Source organism: Neolamprologus brichardi, chromosome 20 (assembly GCF_056152115.1).
Source record: "Neolamprologus brichardi isolate AB-2024 chromosome 20, ASM5615211v1, whole genome shotgun sequence".
NCBI classification, from domain to species: Eukaryota; Metazoa; Chordata; class Actinopteri; order Cichliformes; family Cichlidae; genus Neolamprologus; species Neolamprologus brichardi.
The window spans coordinates 32640001-32663171 of NC_142123.1; the positions used below are offsets into that span (position 1 = coordinate 32640001).

General features: G+C 41.5%; 2 protein-coding genes across 6 annotated transcripts in view; one reads left to right on the forward strand and one right to left on the reverse strand.

Annotated features, from left to right (window-relative positions):
- The window catches only part of ptpn18 (protein tyrosine phosphatase non-receptor type 18), a 29861-nt gene extending 25413 nt beyond the window's left edge, over positions 1 to 4448 (reverse strand). For both annotated transcript variants that reach the window (XM_087834353.1, XM_087834352.1), the window contains exon 1: positions 4092 to 4448. In XM_087834353.1, coding sequence (XP_087690479.1) covers positions 4092 to 4163 — 72 coding nt within the window. In that variant the 5' untranslated portion in view covers positions 4164 to 4448. The remainder of the gene's footprint in view (positions 1 to 4091) is intronic.
- A 1218-nt stretch (positions 4449 to 5666) lies between these two features.
- gripap1 (GRIP1 associated protein 1) overlaps positions 5667 to 23171 on the forward strand; it is a 46864-nt gene continuing 29359 nt past the window's right edge. The window contains exons 1-16 of one of the 4 annotated variants that reach the window (XM_087834351.1): positions 5667 to 5821; positions 7191 to 7257; positions 8594 to 8655; positions 8830 to 8856; positions 9510 to 9617; positions 9707 to 9872; positions 11891 to 12057; positions 12374 to 12407; positions 14134 to 14300; positions 17859 to 17906; positions 18042 to 18073; positions 18425 to 18472; positions 18622 to 18721; positions 20450 to 20527; positions 21372 to 21464; positions 22576 to 22617. In XM_087834351.1, the coding sequence (XP_087690477.1) occupies positions 5774 to 5821; positions 7191 to 7257; positions 8594 to 8655; positions 8830 to 8856; positions 9510 to 9617; positions 9707 to 9872; positions 11891 to 12057; positions 12374 to 12407; positions 14134 to 14300; positions 17859 to 17906; positions 18042 to 18073; positions 18425 to 18472; positions 18622 to 18721; positions 20450 to 20527; positions 21372 to 21464; positions 22576 to 22617 (1287 nt within the window). In that variant the 5' untranslated portion in view covers positions 5667 to 5773. The remainder of the gene's footprint in view (positions 5822 to 7190; positions 7258 to 8593; positions 8656 to 8829; positions 8857 to 9509; positions 9618 to 9706; positions 9873 to 11890; positions 12058 to 12373; positions 12408 to 14133; positions 14301 to 17858; positions 17907 to 18041; positions 18074 to 18424; positions 18473 to 18621; positions 18722 to 20449; positions 20528 to 21371; positions 21465 to 22575; positions 22618 to 23171) is intronic. The other 3 variants (XM_087834348.1, XM_087834350.1, XM_087834349.1) reach the window with 3 other exon arrangements.

A 23171-nucleotide genomic window follows, 5' to 3' on the forward strand; every position in this document is an offset into this window, starting at 1 on the left:
GACAGGCCCGATCCCGGACTGGAGTAGACGTGTTGATCATGTTAAAGTCTGATAGATGATGTTTGCACTGCTCTGTTCTGATTAAAGAACCAACACATTTGTCCTGTTGAATGTGTCGTCATGCTCGCTGGAGCACTCTGTGCAGCCCACTTCTCTTTCTCTTTGGGGTAAAGATTATTTCTGCTGTTCTGTGGATGAGTATTACACACTGTTCTATGAAAAGTGTTTTTTGAGGTGAAAGAAAAATCAGAAGAAATGAATCAACATTTCTTAGAATCAAAAGAGTTTTTTCCCTTCTTTTTTTGGACATGTTAAGATTATAATGAGGCACGGAGGTGCTGCTTTGGAGACTCAGCTGCGTTACTGCTCTTATATTCACCCTTTGAGCCTTACTCACATACTTGGAAAATGGCTTCGTAAGAATCACTCAGCCTTGCAATATAATTTAACGTGTCTCTCAAACACAGCAGTCTTGGTTACTAGAGTGAAGCAGATTTAATCTTAAATGATTTTAATTGTCATTGAGAGCATGCTCACCTCATTTAATGCTATATTACATGAAAAACACTTTTTTTCTTCATAAAAAGATTGTAGTCTGTATAGACGTGTGTAAATTGTAGCTTCATGTTTTCCGCTGCTGTCATTTAATCACACAAAAGACAAAAATTGCATCATTAAATGTTATTATCCAAAATAAAACCACACAAATTTGAGACAAATAACAGCTTTACCTACAAAAAGGTACAAAAACAGAAACCTAGGCCTGAAAATAAGTCTTAGCTCATGTTGAATATTTTAAGAATATTGACCTAAAAATGAAACCAAGTTCTAAAATAGAAGGAAGACAAAATAAAATTGAACCAATGTTTAGATTTAATTACTGGTACTTCATCGCTAATATAAAGCTACAAAGGCAGAAACAAAGAAAAACACCTAAACTTAATTTAAGTTTTCATTTTCACATGTTTGGTTTGAATAAGTTTCCACAGTGTGATGGATTTTTATTGTAGTCCAAGGTTAGCTGTTCAGGAAATGAACATGAGTTAGTGTCGTGGCCGCTGAAGAAAACACAGCAGCGTGTGTGTGTGTTGTGGTGAATGGTTTCAGTGTAATGTTGACACTGAACTCTGCTTTTAGTAACTCGGCAGGTTGTTTCTGCTCATTTCTAACCTCACCGCGAGTTTAAATTCATCACAGCGGCAAAGTGACAGGCCTCTTAACCTGAACACAAATACTTTTGTGCCCCAAAATAATTCATTTAGCAGCGCCATGTGAATTCACATCACTATAAATCGATCCAATTACATAGGATGTGATGCCCGATCAGGCCACGTGACTCAGCCACACACTGATTAAAAAGTAGCAGAAAAAAGGCCCTAAAAGGTGTGAACTGTACTCTGATATAAAGAGACAGGAAAACAATAGCAGGGTGACCATTTTAAATATTGGATTATGAAATACGCCGCACACCGATTAACCTAACATTAAACACAGTTTCGATAAAATTAAAGAAAATTAGCAGAAAGCTGCAGTTTCCTTGCAGCTGCTGCACAACGTCACCATGCTTCATCGTTTCGACTAAGAGCTGTAACGTGTACTTAAATGTATGAAGATAAATAACACATTTAGAGGACAGGAGGGTTTGTTTGGATGTTCCTCTGACCAGTGAGGCTGAGAGCAGAGGACAGCATCAGTCTGATGTCAGGAACATCTCATCTTAATGAGCGAACACCGCGCTGACTGCAGACAAAGCAAAGGTGGAAATCTCTCAGCATTGATATTTCAGACACTCGTCTGCTGTTCCACCACAGAGGCACGTTGGGTTTGACATGTTAAATAATGTGAAACAGTTTGAGCAGTTTAAGGTCAGCGCTCATGCGACATACACGACTTTCACACTGACCACAGCATTTATAGTCCGAGTTATTGTACATCCTGCTGGTGTGAAATCAATTAGCCAGTCCTCTCAAATAAAATGCATTTCCTTTTTGTTTTATGTTATAAAATCAGGATGTAGTTTTAGTTTCACAGAGAAATAAGATAATAGATATTTAGACAATGTCAACAGTTTGTTTTAGCAAAAACAGGCTTCCTTGTTTGATTCAACAGTAAAACGGAAAATTATCAGTTACCTGATATTTAAGTTTATAATCACACTGGATTTGTTTCTGGACAAACTTTATGTGACTTTGAAGCTTCATTACAACGTTTTTTAAGAGTCTCTTATCCAAGCAGCCACTTTGGAAAGACAACAGGATAAAGGACGCTGTGCAGTGGGGTCGGGTTCATTCATGAGCAGAGCACAAAGTGGACCCAGAAGATGCAGATGGACGACAAGTTAAAGTTTCTGAAAGCCACAAACGAGGGAATTTACTCCAACCCCCCCAAAAAACAACGCCTTGATCCCCGAGTCTGACAAAAAGCCAAAGACTGACCAGCTGGTAAGTCGACACCTTGACATCCACCTTTGTTGTAGCGTTCGTGTTGCATACCATCACAGGACCCTCAGCCGCATTACAGTGACAATGACCACGAACATTAGGTGGCACTTGATTGTAATGGAAAACTGGTCAGTCCAGCTCGCCCTGGCGAGTTGATCCAAGTAGGTAGTGATGGAAAAGAGGCAAACTTGATGGAACAAACAGGGAAAACAGACGATGATGGAGACTCTGGGAGACAGACATGGGGACGTGACCGGGGAGAGAGAAAGTTTAACGACACAGAAACAGGAGTGACTTCCACAGGAGACGCTGGTGATTGAATTTATATGCAAACTGGCCACCTGCATATAAATCTACTTCCTGCAGCTGTTTCAGGAGCAGAGTGGATATTCTGTCAGTGTCTATCTGGCACATGATGATTCGGACCATCTACAGCTTTGCGGGTACCATTACCATAAGTGTGTCTGTTTGTATGATGATGGTAAAACATCAACCTGGAAACGCCTACAGACTCGTCTCTTTGTCATGCTCCGATAGCTCACAGTCGCTGAGGCTTTTGTGAGCCGGTGGAAATTATTTTTATTTTCTTGGCCTGAGTTTGACCTCTGAGGCTGAACATACACTTAATAACATACTAAAATTAAAAAGAGATGTCACTTTTGCTTTCACTCCTTAAGGAGGCCTTATTTTGGGTTCAGATAAGCATGTTCACAGTCTTAACCCTTTGCGTTTTAAATGGCACGCTGAAGACTATTGTGTAATTGAAAGTGTGACACAGAGGAGTTTGACGTATGATGGACTGAGTCATAACCTTTGACAATGAAGAGGACTATTGGACCTGTGTGAGGTTTGTAAAGAATTGATGGCACAGTTGGTTTCTGTCTGGTCTGGACCGCAGGTGTTTATTCTAAAAACAGACTTTAAAGAGAAATGGACCGAGATTGGACCCCTGAGGAACACCCGTACAACCTGTCAAAATCTGGTTTGAGGTCGTTGAGACTTAACTGAAGTGAAATCAGGAATCTTTGTGTTGAATGAAGACAGGTAGGATTAACAGAATAGGTGGAGGAAAAGCTGGAGCTCTTAGAGAATTCAGGACCCTCTTAATGTCTTAATGTTAATGCTTAATACTAAAAACAGGGTATAGTGCTGATGGCGGTTCATAAAAATAAGAGTATCTCCAGTCTGAAAACAACCTAACACGGTGTGCAGGTTAGACTCGACCTATTTAGCTTTGCATGTTTTACACACACCAGCCTCACGTGACTGACTTTATCTGATTATTGGCTGCAGCTCATTTAATTAGATGGGTCAGAGTTGAAACTAGAGGCAGGTTTTTCCAGGAAAGCACAGCGCATAAAAGAAGTCATTGACAGAGATGAAAAGCAGCGAAGTTAAAGGTCCACAACATACAGAAGTTTGTGCATTGCGTATAAATGTGGCGTATAGGAGAAAACCTAACCTCAAGCACGACCTCAGAGTTACTCAAGCTGCTCTCAATCGTTATCTGAACTTCACAGTGTGTTATTACTGCACTTTTATTTCTATAAATGCTTTTCTGACAAATAAGACGTTGGACTAGATTGTCGAGGATGTGAAAGCTCTCAAACTGGCTTTTCCACAAACTGAGGAATGAAAACAAACACTCACACTGTACTCCTGATCCACAGTCCTGGAATCGACTGTCTTCAGTCGGGACAGCAGCGAGCGCAGCAGCTCCATGTCGAGTCAAGTAACATCCAACACCTGAGCCGAGCTCGTGCGCCTCACTGACTCTACTCTCCTGGCTGCAGGCTGATCAGCCAAAACTGAAATTGAAATAAGCCTCTCTCTCTCTCTACCTCTTAGTTCTCTCTTTCCCTCTCTGTCTCAGTTCTGCCTCTGTCTGTCAGTTAATAATTTAACACCAGCTAATTGAGCCTCTCTCTCTTGCTCTCTCTCCCTCCCTGTCTGAACTGAAGAACAAGGAAGTATGTGGACAGTTTGAAAGAAATACAAAAACTTTACGACTGGTTACTTCACTGAATTTTAAAGCGTCGGTGTGTTACAGAAATATATTTCCTTCCTGAAGCACACAGCTAGTGAGTAATCTGGCACAGGCTGCATACCCACGTCTGCAATCAGGCAACCTGTTTCACCTGTGTGTTCACCGGACAGCGTGCAGAGATAGATCATCTTGATAGAGAAGTGTTGACAGACGTGGAATTTAAAACCGCCGCCTTGTCTGAAGCTGAAAGATAAAGGCACGTGTTTAAAAACGCTGAACTGTGATGGACACGTGATTAATTCTACTTTTTGCCGAGCAGGGGTGGAAAGGTTACTAGATAGAGATCTTAACTTATGTAGTTCAAAAGTTGAATAACCACTCTCACGTAAATTGGAGGCAATCTTGTGTAGCTCTTTTCTGTTCTACCTGAACACACCTCACTCACACCCACTCATATAAGCATTTTTCTTTCCCTGTCCTTAAGTGCTTTCTATCTAACAAAGATATTTGGCATGCCAGGGCTCAAACCACCAACATTATGGCCTGCGCTACCTCCTGAGCTACAGCCACTAAAAACACTAGAGGCAAAAACCACCAAATACACTCCAAGAAACAGGTTTGACTCCCTTTTACCTTCTTCAGTGAGTGCTGGAAACACTCCTCATCAATTTTGGTCCATATTAACATAATATGAAAACATTAAGAGCCACATACACAACTAATTCCCATTACCCTGGATGTGATATTTTCTTTATTCATTTATTAATTCAGTAATGAAAACCACCCTGGCTCACCATTGCACATCTATTACAGCTGTCCAGAACCTAAAATGACACCTTAACAATGCTTGTTTTGCTCAGTATTCAAACAACAGCCTTAAAGAAACCCAGAGTTAATCTATAATGAAGAACCTCAGAAAGAAAAGGACAGCACATCCTCACGTGTGAGAAGCTGGAAGCGACAGGTTTTTAAATTTATTTACTGGAATTATTTTGTAAAAGCATCACTCATCATTTGGCCTTTGAATGTTAAACAAAAGTACGTAATCTAAAACAAAAGTACGTATTTCGTTATCTCTCATGACATTTATATGGAAATATAACTGACCTCTTAATATTCGCAGGTCTTGAGTAAATGTGATTTGAGTGATCGAGGTTTCTCTTAGGTTGTCGGAAACAGCATCAGAGTGAGCGCTCTGTCATGGCGGCTACTCTTTGTCAGCTGCTCGGTTCTCGGAAACTGCGTCAGAGTGAAACCTCCATCCTGTCTCTTCCTCTGTGTCAGCTGCTGCGTCTCCTCCTCCGCTAGCTTAGCCTGCTAGCTCGCAGCAGCAGGGAAGGTAAACATGGCTATGTCGCAGGCTCTGTCCGAGGAGGAGTTCCATCGGATGCAGGTGAGAAAAACTACGGCGATTGTTCTTTTGGTGTGTAGGTGTCAGTGTGGTGAAAAACACCTGTGCGGTGCAGCATCACTACCAGGGGCGTTTGCCCAGTCTGCTAATCGTGAGCCGTTGCTAGGTGGGAGCGGTTAGAACGGCTAGCTCGGCTGACATTATTCATTTAACGTTGGCAGGAAGGTAACGGGCAGCCGGAGCTTTGACATGCCTCCGGGCGATATACTTAAGAAGGGGAGGAAGCAGACACAATGAGAGAGCTCAGTTCAACACTTAGCCTAGCTTACACCCCCCCTGTAAAGAAAAGCACAGCGTAGCATTTTTGGTGCTAACCGTTATTTCTATCTGACAGCGGGCTAACGTGTTAGCATTCACGGGACTCTCGCCCTGCTGAGAGTCACGGGGTCCTAGGCAAGCTGCCGTCGGCTCCTCTGCATCGGAGACAGGGCCGGGAAGCGCAAACACCTGTTAACATACTAACCACTGACCTCCCCGACTACTTTAATAGGACTGTATACTCATAGAGTTGTTCTCTGTTGTTGCACGAAGTGTAAGAACAGGAATATTGACTGTCTTCAAACATGGTAAACAGCAGTAGGGAAGAGTTCAAATATATTTACCACAAAAAAAACGTTAATACAGCTGTCATACTGTAGTAAACGCATTATGTTTTTTTATTTCTTTAAATGCAGCTGTAAGGCCCCTCTGGGGCAGTAAGGTGGGTCCCCTCAGAACGTCATGCTGTTCATGAAATATTTAGGAAGAAAGATCTTTCTAAAAGATGGAGGTAGCCACTGGTGTCATCAACTGTCATTGTTGTTTTTTGGTGTCAGCAGTGAGTGTATTTAGGCAAGTGAATAGAGTGCTCTATAATGAGCATAAACAGCATTTTGGGTGGGTGTAACTGCCATGATGTCACCCGTTGCTTTGCGAAGTCCTGCTACAAAGCTTCAAGATCAGGGTGTTTAATGTCGCCCTGTTGAAACTGAATATCTGGGATGGATCCAACTATGAATCCACTTGTGTTAAGTGCTTCAGTTGAAGGCAGCTGGACTTCTTGGTTCGTGAAGACATTTCATCTCTCATCTCAGGGGCATCTTCAGCTCTAAAACCTGATAGGGAGTCCCAGGTATTTAACTCTTTGGGGAGAGGTGGGACCACCTGTGCATCACCAGCGGTTATTTTGCCTCTTGCTGACATTCAGTGATCTCTGGTCACCACGCTGCTGCTTGTTACAGTAATCAGTTTATTTACATGTTAGATTTGTTTTTAAAAAGATGAATAAGCTCATCTTCAGTTGACCTACTGGCCAATCAAAAACACAACATGTCATAAATTAATACTGGCGTGTGTGTGTGTGCTTGTGCAGGCCCAGCTGTTGGAGCTGCGGACGCAGAACTACCAGCTGTCTGATGATCTCAGGAAGAACACGGCAGGTAAAACCTTTCACTCTTTGTCCTTCTTGTTCCTGCTGTTTCATGTTAACAACACTTGAAATGACCACAATCACACAAGAGGCTCTTTAAAGCAACAGAATGTTTAAGAACATGGATTAGAAGACCCACAGCATAAAACCAGTTTTCCTGCTCCACCTGAGCAGTTTTTGTCCAGGTGAAAGTTTGGCAGCAGACATTATAAGAGACATTAGAGGACAAGTCCAAATGTCACACAGTGCATGAGCGAGAACACAACATTGAGATTATATGAAATATAAAATAAAAGGTCAAGGTCAAAATGACTTCAAACTCATTTTGTTGCAAGTTTCAGAGAAACCACACTGACCAAGAAGCTTTTGTCTCAGGGTTTACAAGTGACTGATGCAAACTGTTAACTGTGGGGCGGTTTACGACCGTTTCAGCTCCGTCTGCATATTATTCCAGGAAAACAGGACCGGATAGATGAATCTTTGTTTGTGTGGAAAGGGCTGGGATTAGCTGGATTTTAAAAAGTCATAAAATAAACATGTGTAGTTGGAAACACTGTAAGGCCAGAGGAGGATTTTGGTGTAGTTAACTTGGAGCCGTCCTGTGTAAAATGAATCCGTGCCTTGAGTAACAGGCCCTCAAGAGTGCACAGATCTGGGTCAAAAACTTCTGGACTTATTTTGCCAGCATTTTTAAGCCCTCATAGGTCCATGAGTACAAGGATATCCACAAATTTCAGAGTTAAAAGACACATTTACATGGCTGGACAAAAACAAAAGACAGCACATGTAGGTAGAAATGTCTTCTTTCTACCTACATGTTGATATCAGGCTCATCTCTAGCCACAATTCCTTCTAGGTCGTAATCATTCTGTAATATAGTCATGGTATGAAGGTAACATTTCCATGGCTTTGTTAAATACACGGAGGGGCTCAGGTGGGAAGCATTTTAAGTGGAATGGCCCAATAATCATAGTGATGGTATTTTTATTTCTGTCCCACTTTTTAAAATGTTCATATTCACACAAAATAAATGGCACACAGATAAGTGTGTACATATCACAGCATAGCCTGCATGAAAGCAAGCAGGGTCCTTCACTAGAATAAAATAACACAACATGAGACGGGCTACGAAAATGCAAACCTACAGGAGGGAATCTGCCCCCAGCCCCCTGACATTCACCGATACAAGCAGGCTTTAAATGCAGTCGATGTACAGACTCCACTTCAACTAACGGACATGAAATCATTCATCTGATAAATATTTGATTGCCCATGTTAGCAGTAAAACTTTAATGAAGAGGAAACGTGTGTTTTCTATAATTAAATGTCGTCCTGGTGCATTTCAGAGCTGAATGCCGTCCGTCAGAAGAATGTGGTTCTGGAAAGAGATTTTGTCAAAACACAGAAGGTAACGAACACTTTATTACTATGTAGTTGTTTTTGTAGATGAGTGATTGGAAAAAAATAACCTGCTGACCTGAATTTGGGGGTTTATTTTCTAACAAAGCTGAGCGAAGAGTTTTCCTCATCTCTTCATGTTGTTGATTTACATTAAATGTTTTTCTGCTTTTCTTCTTTTCAGGCCTTGAGTAAGAGTAAGAAAGCTCAGGTAAGCTGTTGTTTGATGAGAATTGTTACCTCAGTGAATTTCTAGTGTAAACATTTTTCAATTATGTCATTTTAATTGTTCCTTATTTTGTCATTGTTAATTCTTTATGGCTTCCTTATTATGCTAACACAATCACCAATAATCTGCTAATTGGAGGTTATTTCTGTAACTGAGACAAACCGCAGTGCAAACATCGCGTCTTCTTGTACCGTCACATCCCAGGAGCTGTTTAAGCTCTGCTTCTCTGGTGAAAGCTGTAATGTTTAAAGGTCATTCAGGCAATAGGTGAACAGGAAGTGCATCAGAAAAATAAGAGTTTAGTTTTTAGCCGTGTGTCTGAAGTACGACTGAACTGTGGTTTTAAAGTTTGTGTTTATTCTCACCTGGTGCTGACGTCTTCTCTATTTTTGGCACTGTAGTGTTTTCACTGAAAATGTTAATTCACTCTGACTGCAACATATTCCACGAGGTTTCTGTCACATTGTTCGGCACAGAAACCCAATCACCCGCCACTGTTTGGATGGTTTAGTTGCAAAGAAATGACAGAGATATAACAATATGTCAAAATACTACATCACGAAAGTTTGGTCAGTCTGTCTGTGTGATCTCAGTAGGAGTTTCTGTAACCTGTACCTTAACCTTTCTCTGTGTAGGAGGTGGATGCTTTGCTGAGTGAGAATGAGATGCTTCAGGGGAAACTCCACAGTCAGGAGGAAGATTTCAGACTACAGAACAGCACTCTGATGGCTGAACTCTCCAAGGTGAGTCTGAGTGTTTGTGTGTAGTTCAGACACTGTAGAAGCTTCATATCATTACTGTGATCTTAACATTATAACATCTATTTTTCCAGCTGTGTACACAGATTGAGCAGCTGGAGCAGGAGAATCAGTGCCTGAAGAAGGAAGGAGGAGCAGCCTCTGCATCCAGCCCCCCACCTAACCCTGCATCCATCCCCGTGGATGGAGAACTGCTCCGCCTCCAAGCAGAAAACTCCACCCTACAGAAGAAAATGAAGGGTGAGGTGACATTTAAAAGGTGTAGATCTATCATCTCTGCAGTTTTAGAGGCTCATATTTTAATATTTTTTTCCACATAAAAATCGTCCTGAAGGTGTGTAGAGCCAAAGACAAGTAAAGGAAAAATATCACGATCTGACAGTTTATCTCCAGGTGTCGAGCTGATATTCGCCCACCTGTGTTCTCTCTTCTTCCTGCATCAGCAGCAGTGTATTTAAAGACTTTGACACACAGTACGCAGTGTTGGGGGTGGATAGAGCTCCTTTAACTCCCCACAGCGTCGTATTCTGTGCAGTTCAGGAGACAGAGAGGCTACTGTTGTTTTTCGACATATAAGTATTAATTTTCACAGGTTTAGAATTCATCATTTAAAAAAATGTAATCATAAACCTTCCTGACACATCACAATATAAACTCAACTCCTCGTCCACAGAAGGCCTTTATCATAAAACATTTGCTGACATTAGGGCTGCTCAATTAATTGAATTTTAATCTAAATTACGATCTGGGCTTTCAACGATCATTAAAAATGACTGAGCCGATTATTAGCCCCTCCCTCGTGCTTTACTCTCGCGCTGCTCCGTGTGGCAAATCGAGCGCACCTCTCTGCATTTCGAACACGTGTCACAACAGTTAAGAGCAGCGGTCTCCAACCTTTTTTGTGCCACGGACCGGTTTATGCCCGACAATATTTTCATGGACCGGCCTTTAAGGTGTCGCGGATAAATACAACAAAATAAAACTAGTACCGGTACCGAAAAAAAGAAGATTTATTCATAACACACGTGAAAAGACCCAGGAAAACAGAGTAAACGATAAAAACGATAACAAAATAACGCTGAAAACCGATAAAAACCCTGAAAACTATACATTTCACACCTGAGCCTCAACTCTCGCGGCCCGGTACCAAACGACTCACGGACCGGTACCGAGGACCTGAGGGAAGCTCGGAAAGCTAAGCAGAAGTTATTTGGAGAGGAGAGTGACTGCCGTTGGTTGAAAAGAGAGGTAAAAAAACTTGAGTGGTGTGGAAACATTATGGGTTCTGAGTCAGACGTGGATCAAGTAGACACAGTGTGTAAACTTTGCTACAGTGTCGTAGCTGCACCACAGAGCAACACTGCAAACTTCACTAAACATAGATGTTTACATTTTTTATTTATTTTTTATATTGCAAACATTTGCACTGTTATCAGTATTTACACTATTTTATATTATTTTTTGACAATCTTTAAAGTCATTATTCAACACATTGTTATTGTTAAATATCATCAAATAATCGAGATTATCATTTTTGCCATAATCGAGCAGCCCTAGCTGACATATGCAAACATTAGTCATTTTCGTCTGTTGCCCTCAGTTTTAACTGACCAGTGATTTTTGAGGAAATTAGGTAATTTTGAAAGGAGAAGTGTCGTATGAACCAAAACCCCAAACAGGACTCAGAGAAGGAGGCTAGAAACTAGACTGATGAGACGAGCTTGTATAAATCTGTACGGATGGAGAAACAGCACATGTGTTAGCAGTGTGTGTAATTAACTCGGTGTACTGATGACTGAAGGTATGGACAAAAACATTGTCGTCATGCTCATGAATTCTTAATGTTCTCACTGTGAGAGTTAACTTGTGTGTGTTGGGGAACGTTGTCGGTACGTGGGTGTGATTTTTAGATGCTCTTTATTCAGATTGAAGTTTAGGTAGAAGCTCCTGTTGGCCAGACAGAGACATCATTTACTCATCTGGTTGATCACAGCATGTTTGCAACATCAGGCATTCACGGTTGACCTCGTTCACATACAGTGACAAATAATTTGGACAGATGAACAAGTAAAGTTGGTTTAGAGTTATAACTTGTGCCTGGTTATTTATTTTTAAAGGTTTTAATACATTTTCATGTAAAAAGTTATGAAGCTAACTTGGGCGCAGTGACCGCCGGGCTTGTAGTACAGCTGTGGAAACCTTGTGATTCCTGTTAGTCCTTCATGAAATGAATGATGTGAGCTGCTATTCTCCTCCAGCCCTGCAGGAGCGCTTCGACAAGGAGCTGCAGAGACAGGCGTCCGTTCAGGGCACCCAGAGTGCGACCACAGAGAGTGACGGATCAGCAGGTACCAATGGAGTCTCTGATGTCACAGGGACAGGGGCGGAGTCATTGCCAGGAGGATCCAATGAGAGACTGGAACAGGTGATTGGAAGTCAAAGACACAGCCGATGCAGCATGTTTGTGACATTTTCAGTCATCGAAGATGATGCGTTCAGATTAAATATATTCTTTGACCAAAAATCCAAAATCCTCAAATATTAAGTTTACAGTTTAGATATGATGAAGAAGGTGCTGTAATCTTTAAATCTTGTTTCAACTTTAGTGCGAGTCACCTGATGTAGTGCTGCTGCACTAGAGTTTACTGAGTGCTTCTAATATTTTGTCCCCTCACGTGTGCACATGTTGTAGTACACTATACTGTAATAAGTATGTTTTTTTTCCCTTGTCTGTTTTTCAGGCGGAGCCTGAGCTGCGGCAGAAACAGCTACACGGTGAGTTTACAGTTCGCTCTTTTGCTCACACAGTGTTTCCACTCAGAGGAATAACTCCTGTTCTTTCATGTGGTAATTAGTAACTTCCTGAAGAATAGCATTTAAAATATATGCTGTTTATTACATAATTAAAGACTAAAGTATTGAAATGGTGTCTGTCTCACTGTAAGTACTTTTATTGCCCTAAAAAATGACCATGACGTACTTATAGAAGACAGGAAGCTCAATGAACCGTTCGAGCTTCACATGCAGAGACAGGATTTATCCTCCACAGTGGGTTACACTGAGCTTTGCTTTCTGCCTCCACTTAACATAAACCTCAAAACATAAACACTGGATTTTGATGTCAAATGGAGTTTTGAGTTAAAGAGAGAATTTTCTGATGGTATTCAGGGTTTTTCTTGCAGTTGGCAGCCCTGTGCAACAGGACCTTAATCTGTTTTACTGAACGCTCTAATTGTTGGAGCCTCTCAGCTTTGAGCACACTGGCTTTAAAAACACTTGAGTGTTTTTTCCCTGTCTTGGTAGTAATGAAGGTGCCTGAACAGCAGTGTGATTCACTGATGTGTCTTTGAAGCAGCAGTGAGCTCTGAGCTGATAGATTTGGTTCTTATTTTCTATCTGCACGGGGGGGTTGTTGACAAGAAGAATAATGCTGAATATCACAAGATTTCAGGTGTAACACGTGGGCTTTAGCGTTTGAGCTTTATTTATGTGCTCATTACCACATTACATGCAAACTAACTGTATCAACATGCTGCACGAAGATGATCAAAATGGGTTTTATTTTGTGTGTGAGTGGATCTGACAGCTCAGACTTTAATAAGGTCATCTTCGTGCAGCGAGCTTTATAAACCGATTGACACCTGAAGCCAGCAGCTGAAAGGAAAACAGTCTAAAACCTGATCGCCACGCTGGTCTGAAGAAAAGCTTTAATCTGTCAAGCTTCCAAACGCACGCTGTGTTTCAACAGCCGTCTTTTAGTTTGAACTTTGGGCTTCTGTAAGGTGAACCCACAGCTGGCTTTATAGGTGCAGAGCAGCTAGCTGGCTCAGGGCAGACACACACTACAAGCTGAAGCAGGGAAAAACAACGAAATCTGTTAGGAAGCCGCAGATTAATTAGGCTTTAATGTGGATATAAGAGCTGAGGCTGCTTGAGCAGGAATTCCCTGTTAGAGCTGCAGAGCCAAATTCATTTCCACCTGTTAGAAATCAAATCTTTGTTTTTGGCAGTCACTCCTGCTGTCTCTGCACTTCATGGTGACGCTCAGAGAATTTCTTGTAATATGAACAAGTGATTATTACTTTCAATACATAATTAGTGTGAGACAATCATACTGAAAATGGTAAACATAGCTGTATTTTGCAGCAGCCTGTGAGTCAAAGTTACCACGGGTTATTTTTCTGGTAACATGTAAGTGAAGTGAAGAAATGTTGCGCTGCTGTTCTCTGTGTTGATCAATGTTGGATGACACCGCCTCTCTACAAACAAATGGACCTGAAAGTGAAAACCTGCAGAGTTCATATAAGCATGCTGTCAGCAAACGCAAACTCACAAGATGCAGCAGTTGATGTTTGACTTTGCAGCTCATCTGCCTCCTCCAGAGATTAAAAACAAAACAAAAGAAAAAGCCAACCTCTCAGACGGCGTGTAAAGTGAGGAGCTGGTGTAGTGTGTGTCTGGCCTAACGGACTGCCCCTGCTGTGTGCGGCGCCCCCTTTAGGCCTGTCAGAGAAGAGCGTAGAGAAGATTGTAGCTAAGCAGGCAGCGCTAGGCTGGTCGGCTGCTCTCTGTCCAATAACTCACTGCTTTGGACCAGAGCTGGAGATGGCCCTGAACACCGAGCAGGAGGAGAAGAGGCTGCTGAAGGAGCAGATCCACACCCTGGAGGTACAGATGCACACAACAAACACACAAAACACATTTGCACTCACATATATCAGAGTAAGCTCTACTCGAGTACTTCCTTTATATATTTACTCCACTAAAAGTCTAAAGGGATAAAAAACTTTCCCCAGAGTGAAAAAACTAAAACTACTTAAAATGAACTGTTTTACTCTGTAAGATCTAAATGAGCAAACCAAAGTCAGGTCATCATTTCCTGTTTTATTGTCCAATGTTTGTGTAGGACGTGCAGAAGTATAACTCAGCGTTAGTTCACCTTCACTTGTGTTTCTTCTAAGAAGTACATGGATGCTCACACAAGGAGGCTGCTCCAACACTGCAGGCTCGATTAGTACACTGGATCATGTTTACCAGAGATAACTTTGAAGTAACAATCAATAATTATTGTTCGATAATACCATAGCAAGCTAATTTTAGGTAGCATCCCACACTGAGCCAAACAAACATTAGCTGAGAGTGAACTCCTAAAGTTTTTGGCTTTGAAACAACACAAACATATGACGTCTCAGTCTGTGGACACCTGCTGCTGGACTCCATAAGCTCCACGTGTGGACTGCTTCAGTATTTTCTCTGGTTCTGCAATCTCAAATGAGAATATTCACAGATGAACGTATTGACCTATTGTATCGAACGTATTGTATTTCCAGGCCGATCAGAGCAGATCATCGGATCAAATTTTAAAATTGATTCCATTCTGCAGTAAACACCATAAATATTAGACAACATTATAGAATATTACAGTAACATCTACTTCTTCTTTTTCATACTGCTTCTTTGTGGTGTAATGTTGCTCGATCTGTTGTGTAATTAGCTTCCACTTTTCCAAAAAGCCCAAAGAATAAAAAAGTCTAAATGTTGGCAGAAACGGTTGTATGTCGTGAGTGAGAGAGGAAACTAATTAATTCATGACAGGAACATAAACGGCAGATGGAGAGCAGCGGTGAAATGTCAGCGTGACAAACGGACGACTGTGTCCTTTCCTCAGCGTTCACCCAGCCCCGCTGATGGAAACATGCCTGAAGATGATTGTGATTTCTTGACCTTTAAATTGGTTGAACATTACAGGTTTGACAAATGAGGACTAAGGAGGAGGGGACAAAACATCTCGAGTGGTAAATTGGCTGTATTTGTATAGTGCTTTTACTTGGTCCTAAGGACCCCAAAGCGCTTTACACAATCATCCACACATTCACACACTGGTGATGGCAGCTACATTGTAGCCACAGCCACCCTGGGGCGCACTGATAGAGGCGAGGCTGCCGGACACTGGCGCTACCGGGCCCTCTGACCACCACCAGTAGGGTGAAATGTCTTGCCCAAGGACACAACAACCGAGACTGTCGGAGCCGGGGCTCGAACCGGCAACCTTCTGATTACAAGACGAACGCCCAACTCTTGAACCACGATCAAGAGTGTTCGTGCTGTAAACCAAAACAGCTAAAACGCTGTGTGCTGCCCCTGTTTGAGTCCAGCTGCTTGAAAGTATTTAAACAGAAGAGTTACAGGGTGCATTTCAATCAGCCAGCAGGCACAGCTGACAATTTGAGCCAAAGTCACAAGTCTGCTGTTAACGTGTCATTAAATTAGCTTTCTGTTTTTACTTTTTTTGAAAACTGCTGCTAGCTCTGTCAGGGTCACCCACACTAGGAATGATTTTTGTTTGGTGAATGATGACTGTGTGATTGATACGTGAACCCTGAGCTGGGACAGAAGGTTGCACTTCTCATAGCCTTTGTTTCCACATCATATAAACACGTTTCTGCTGCCACAGCTCAGCTAGATTTTCTTTTTTGTTGGATTTCCAAACATGTAGCTTTGTTTGGACTGTGTTGGTGTCGAGTTCATCAGCATGTCATCGTCATGCTGCTTTCCTATTGGTTGTTCAGTCGTAGCGCATCGTGGTAGAAGTGCGTTATGAGATGCTCTGATTAAATCTCTAACACTCTCCTGATTCTTCACACATTATATCACCACAGATCTTTCATGATTCCAGATTCTCACCGTTTATATTCAGCTTAAAGGTTTTGATAACAGAAGGATCTGTTGGTCATGTGACACCTGTCAAAATCCACTTTCATCACCCAAATGTGATTTAAGATTACTTTAATATGTGAACTGTATTTCTTTTGGAAAATCATTTGTGAATATTTGCTGCAGGATTATCTGTTTAACCAGTTATTAAAGTTTTAAACCTGGGCCTTATTTTCATATCACCTTGATGGTAAAATTGTTAATGGGAGCAAATGAATCTGAAAGAGCTGCACGTAGTCCCAAAAGGCTCAAAGGTTTTTGGAAAAACTTATCGTGATGCTGCAAACTGAGTTTCTTTGTGTTCGGACTTCCAAGAAGCAAAACTCTGACTGCAGTTAGCGTCTTTGTTCTAGGAACAGACGAGACATCCATTCAGAGGAGCAATACGTTCACTTTGATTAACCCTTTAAAACCGGTCAGAGCGGGCACACTCCATTTTGCGCAACTACTTTTAAATCCTTGTAGCTCTGCAACCACGTGAGCTAGCGCAATAATTTTTTTTTGCATATGAAACCGGAGGAGTTGTACTTACATCTTATGCCATCAGCTTGTCCTCGGTCACAGTTTCCTTCCACATATAGCTTTGCAAAAACTGCATAAAAAACACTTGCAGCAACAAAAACATAATATTCCAGAAACACGCTTTGCCGATCCGATCAGCTGTTTGTAACACTTCCTACGTTGGATTAGACGTCAGCGCGAACTTCTGCATGTCCGCCATGACCTGCCCGAAACCGGAAGTGACGTCATTTTCGCGGAAATGTAGTTTTTTACCATCAGGGCCTCAATGAGCCTATACTGGTGTTTTTAAAAGTTATCTTTGATTTTATGACTTTCTGTGTGGTTTCTGGGATGCTTAGGACTCATATTGCACTGCTGGAAATAGTTTATTTTGATGCATATGCTGCTTTTTTGCAAATTTGCATTATAATATTTATTTTCGTTTTTCCTGCAGTGTATAAAAATTGGTGTATTTCAAAAATAAAACTATGAAGACACTCAAAATAAATTTCCTGTGGTGGGAAACTATTTTGTGCAACTTTTTTGTATTTACAGTTTTGAGGGATAAGCCTCTTAAATTTCTCTAACTAGAAATATATGTTAAAAAAACAAAAACGATTTTCAATTTTTTTGTAGTTTATTGCACTTTCTTGCAATTTATGTAATTACTATGCACTTAATGCAGACATATTATTAAAATTTAGGCTTTAATGGTTGTATTGATGTATAGCAACTTGAAATGCTCCCAAAAATGGCTCCACAGCATGTAAAAATATAATATAAGCTCTGGCGGACTTGGTCCTATGGTAGGTCTTAAAGGGTTAATAACAGTTAAGGAAATGTAATTCAGAGCAATACTTTTTAGACTCTTTGGACATGAGCCTGCACCGGTGTACTTAATAAAGTGAGGAGGATCTATAAAGTGATCCCTGAACATGCTGTAAGTGTAGGAAGAAAACTCTTTGTCTCTCTCCTCAGTTGACTGAACCTTTGCTTTCTGTCTGCCTGCAGGCGTCCAAACAGGCTGAAATCACCAAACTGCAGGAAGAAATAACAAAGGTAAATCTTCTCAGGGCTGACAACACACAACCACTGTGTAATAGAGATTTATTTAGCAGTAACTATGCCAGTGAGCTGATATTGGCTATTAAAGGTGCAGCTTTTTAATGCTGTTTCCGTCTCTTTGTCCTGCAGCTGTCTGACAAGCTAAAGAAGAAGCAGGAGAGGTGAGATGACCTAAGCGCAGTCACATTCACAGCTTTTTGACACACAGTTATCAGCCAGTAATGTAGCAGCAGTGCTGGATAAACTGCTTCAGGCGTGGCTCAGTTCACTTAACCTTCAAAGCAGCCATCAGCTTCAGGAGCTGGATACTGTAGGTAGAACACCTGCAGTACTAGAGAGAGAACTCCAGCCAAGTAAGACATGAATAAGGATCGTCTTAAACTGTGAATCAAAGCTACTTGAGTAGAGGTGAAGATTTAAAAAATATATATCCCGGTCTGGAAACAGATTCACCATAATTTTAATCTGTTCTGGGCAACTAAACTGAAGCTTATGTTTTTGTTCTCCTGCAGTTTCCAGCGTCTGCAGACAGAAAAGGAGGCTCTGTACAACGACAGCAGGTCAGGACTGCCGTCACGCCGCTGCTCGTACTCCCACTAGTGTATTGACGGCTCTAACGTCCACGGCTCAGGCTGCGTGCTTTTTTTCCCCTTTAAATGTGCTGCTTGTTGTGGAAATGTTGACCTTTTGTGGTTTTGATTCTCTGCAGGACAAAGATCGATGAGATCAACCAAAGAAAAGAAGAAGAGCTGAAGGCCATGAATATCCGTGTCCAGAGACTACAGACGGACCTCATGGCAGCCAATCAGGTTTGATCTCGCTAAGAAATCGCACCAGTCCATTACTATGTGCATTCCCCCAGCTCCTCTATCATTCTTTCCCCAGTCAGGCAAATGTCCTACAAGGAAGAATAAACAAAGCACAAAACAAACAAAGCACTTTCTGTCTGAAATGAATTTTTTATGTGCAGATTGTTGAAAAACGGGCCGTATGAGCCCATCATCAGTCATCCTCTAGGTGTGATAAACACATAATCTGTGTTAATACCAGCTCTGGGTACTACAGCCCATAGAGGGCGCTAAAGCACACGATAGATGTGTCAAAAGTACAAAATATTCCATATTCCTGGTTAAGTGATGACGTTTGAATCCTGCTACCTCGTCCGAACTCCTGCTGCATTCATTAAGGCTGTTGTCTGTTTAACATGTAGTGATGTGTTGTATCTTGTTGTATTTAATATAATCCACCTCTCTGGCTTTTTGTTAGCACCATTCATGTGCAGCACATCTTTAAGCTAGTTTAAAAATGGATGGATGGTAACTGTGCTACATGGGCTCACGGTTTGCCAAACACCAAATAGCTAAGCTCTACAGAAAACTGTCCTTCTGAGGCTAACTAAGAGTTCAGTGGGGACATGAGATAAGATAAAACTTTATTAAGCCCTCGGTGGGTTCCTCTGGGAAATTCGGTTTCCAAAAGCACAGCACCGACAGAAGTTACAGAGCGTGAGCAGAATATTATATATATACACACACATATAAATACAGAGACATATATAAATAAAATATACGAAGGAGATAAATAGAATAAATAGGAATAAAAATAAAAATACAAGTGAATTGCACATTTCAAGTATTGAGGTCTGTTGCACCGTTGACTATTAACAAAAGTATTGCACAGTGAAGTGAAGAGGCACTACAGCTGAGTTGTTCCCACCTCCTTTGTCCTCCCTCTCCCCTCCAGAGAGGAGTTAAACAGTTTGATGGTGTGTGGGACAAAGGAGTTTTTAAGTCTGTTGGTTCTTGTCTTTGGGAGAAGCAACCTGTCACTGAACAGACTCTTCTGGTTGTTTATGGCCGTGTGCATGAAGCTGAGGAGCAGGAATTGTTCATAACGAGTAATCCAAACCACGCAGCAGCATATTATTGACTAACCTGGTGTTGTGGATGGATCATCACAGATGTTCTGAAGTTTGGTCCTCTTTTAGTGCTTTTTTCCTGTCTTATGATTTCGTTTGTCGCTGTCCATCTGGGACCACCACAATAGCTTTTAATAAGGGGGGAAACTTTAATGTTCATCCTCCATCTTGGCTGTGTTAATGTGGTTATATTATCCTAGCTATAGCTCTGTAGCTAGATACCAACTAGCCCAGCTTTAATGACACCACAGATATTGCTGCTGTTTAGTTTTCTTCAGTTATGTCTGAAAAGTAGTTCATGTCTGTGGCTGACGTCTGTTGAACACCTTTGGGTGTTATTGGAGAATCTGAATCAGACTGAATCTGTTGGACACGCTGAATAATTAAAACATGCATTAATAAAACATACATGACGTGACGTCACATTTTCTGTACGAGTCCAAAAACAAAAAAACTTTTAATTCCAAAGTTTGCACACTTCACATGTCATTGTGAACATAGTGAAAGAGTCTCTTTCTGTTCTGTTTTCTCCTCTGTAACGATCATTTCAGCCTCGCTATGAACTTTGACTTTTTACTTTATAAACTGTAATCATTTGTGTTTGTGCGTTTTCATGCAGACGGTGTCAGAGCTGAGAGAGCAGCTACAGAGCAAAGACAAGGAACACGAGGTGGCTCTGCACACGCTGAAAAACGAGGTAATGCATGCGCGCGCGCGCGCACACACACACACACACACACACACACACACACACACACACACACACACACACACACACACACACACACACACACACACACACACACACTGAGTCAGAACGTTCCCGGTCTGTGAATCCTGCCACAGACAGGCAGACTTCTGAACATATTTCCATGTCTCAGGCGCAGCAGGAGTGCAGTAAAACACACACATATAAAGACGTGACGGCACTCTTATTTAAATATTTGTCCACATCCAAATTCTGCGCACACATATTAGGATACAGTTTTCTTTTTCTTTTTTTTAAATTGAAGAGGATAAGGTTGAGGGAAAAGGGGACAAGGGAGGAAACGGTGTGAAGGTTGTAGGAGTTGGATTAAAGCTGACTGTTTTCGGTTCTTTCACTTCTCTGTGAAGCTGTTTCTCTGCCAAAGTGATATAAATGTTTAAAAAGGATCCGTTTTCACCAAAAACAGGTTTTTAAAATGAAGGAAATGAAATGAGAGATGGTGGGATGGAGAAAGCTCCTTAATACAGATGATTTTTTCTTAATAAAGTACAAATATGTTTGGAATATCACTCTGGTGGTGTTTCCTGGTACTCTGTGTGTTTCTGAACTGCTTTATCCTTCTCTAATCCTCGACTCTGTTCTTTCTGTCATCTTTGTCATTTAAAATTTCTTTACCTGTACACTCTTACGTTTGTTTGTGTTCTTTTTGTTTTGTTTACCTCCTATATTGCCTTTGTTTTTCTCGCTTTCTTTATTTGCTCTTTACTGGTTTCTTTCCCATCTTATCTTTTCCCCTCTGACGCCCCCTGCTGGTGGTTTGGTGCCACTGCAGGTAGCCAGTCAGAGTGCAGTCAGTCAGGAACAGGTGGACAACATCCTGCAGGAGAACGATGCTCTGAGGACAAACCTAGCTGCTCTAGAACAGGTAATAAACGTTACACAGCATGGAGAGAGTTAACGCCACTAACTTAGTGGCCATGAAACCCAGAGAAGCCCTCATAAGCATTACATCATCTCTGAGCACTAACACAGCTACTTTTAACATGTAATAAAACTGATGAACATAACCCTGACAGTACATCATCTCTGTGTACGAGAGAAACTGACAAGAACGTTACACTGACCAGTGAGGAAAAAGTCATTAATACCTCAAAGACCATCACGCTGCTACTAATCACACAACAGTTTCCTGATCCCAGTTGTTGCTTTAGAAAGAAATGACAAAAAAGTGTCCATCCATCCATCCATCCATCTTCATCCGCTTTATCCGAGGCCGGGTCGCGGGGGCAGCAGCCTAAGCAGAGAGGCCCAGACCTCCCTCTCCCCAGCCACCTCCTCAAGCTTATCCGGGCCAGCCGGGAGATATAATCTCTCCAGCGTGTCCTGGGTCTGCCCCGGGGCCTCCTCCCTGAGGGACATGCGGAAAACAGCGCCCAGGAGGGGCCCAGGGGGCATCCTTGTCAGATGCCCGAACCACCTCAGCACGTTAGCTATTTTTCCACATGACAAAAATGTGTCAAGTGGAAAAATAAATTCACATCACTGTGATTCTCTGCAGCACCTGGACTTGGACCATGCTGACACAAAGCAAGTAGTTAAAGATCAGAGCCGTGCGAACCGAGCAGCTCAAGCTTTGTTAAAGGTTAACAAAACTCTACAAAATATTAGCATCTTACAAAAAAGAGGAAATTTTGCTTATTAGAATGAACTGCTGTTACAAGAATTACTTGTAATTGACTTGTTCCATATATATATGTGTATATATGTATAATATGGAACACTGGATCTGCTGTGTTCATGCAAAGAAAACCATGCCATGTCATGCTCAGCTTCAGCTGTTTAATAGCTTCATTTACTGGTTACAGGTTAAAGACAGACAATCAAAAAGAAGTTTAATGTTTTATATAATTCTGACCTCAAAACGCTGTTTGAACCACTTACTGTTTTTTGTAATTGATATCATTTCACGTGAGCTTTTGTAAATCCGACCCAGAACACTTTACTCACACACTATCAAACTGTAACTCACCTTGTAGGAGAACAGTGCTCTGGGGACTGATCTGTGCACACTTGACCAGGTATTTATATCTTAGACTAGAGTAGAGCCTCATCTAGGACCCTAACCTTAGCTTGGTTTTCTGGACTAATGTGAATCTTGAAAACTAAACTACATACTGCTGCACGAGTGCTAACAACAGAACACACTACATTAAATCGTTTGTGCAAGTGTAAAATTCAAAGCGCTTGCAGGAAACTAGATGATAGATCTGTGAGGGCTGCCCTGCTAATGATGGTAGTGGAGTTGATCTAGAATAGCTTTTTTAGAGAGAGTATCTAGAACCTGTTTGTTGTAGGAGCTGCCTTTAATGTCAGTGTGGAACACGTGTTGCAGGAGAACAGTGCTCTGAGGACTAATCTGTGCGCTCTTGAACAGGTAATTATTTCCTGACTCCTCATGTAGAGTTTAGCATTAGATCGAGGTCCTGAAATGAACTTTGATTCCTAGAATCTTTTCTAGAGGCTTTTTTTAAGGTTGATCCCCTTAAAAATAAAATAACATGACTGTGTATGCTGAGAATGTGTTGATGTCCTGAAGCAGAAGCCTGAGTAGAGAGTGACTGGTTACGGTGAC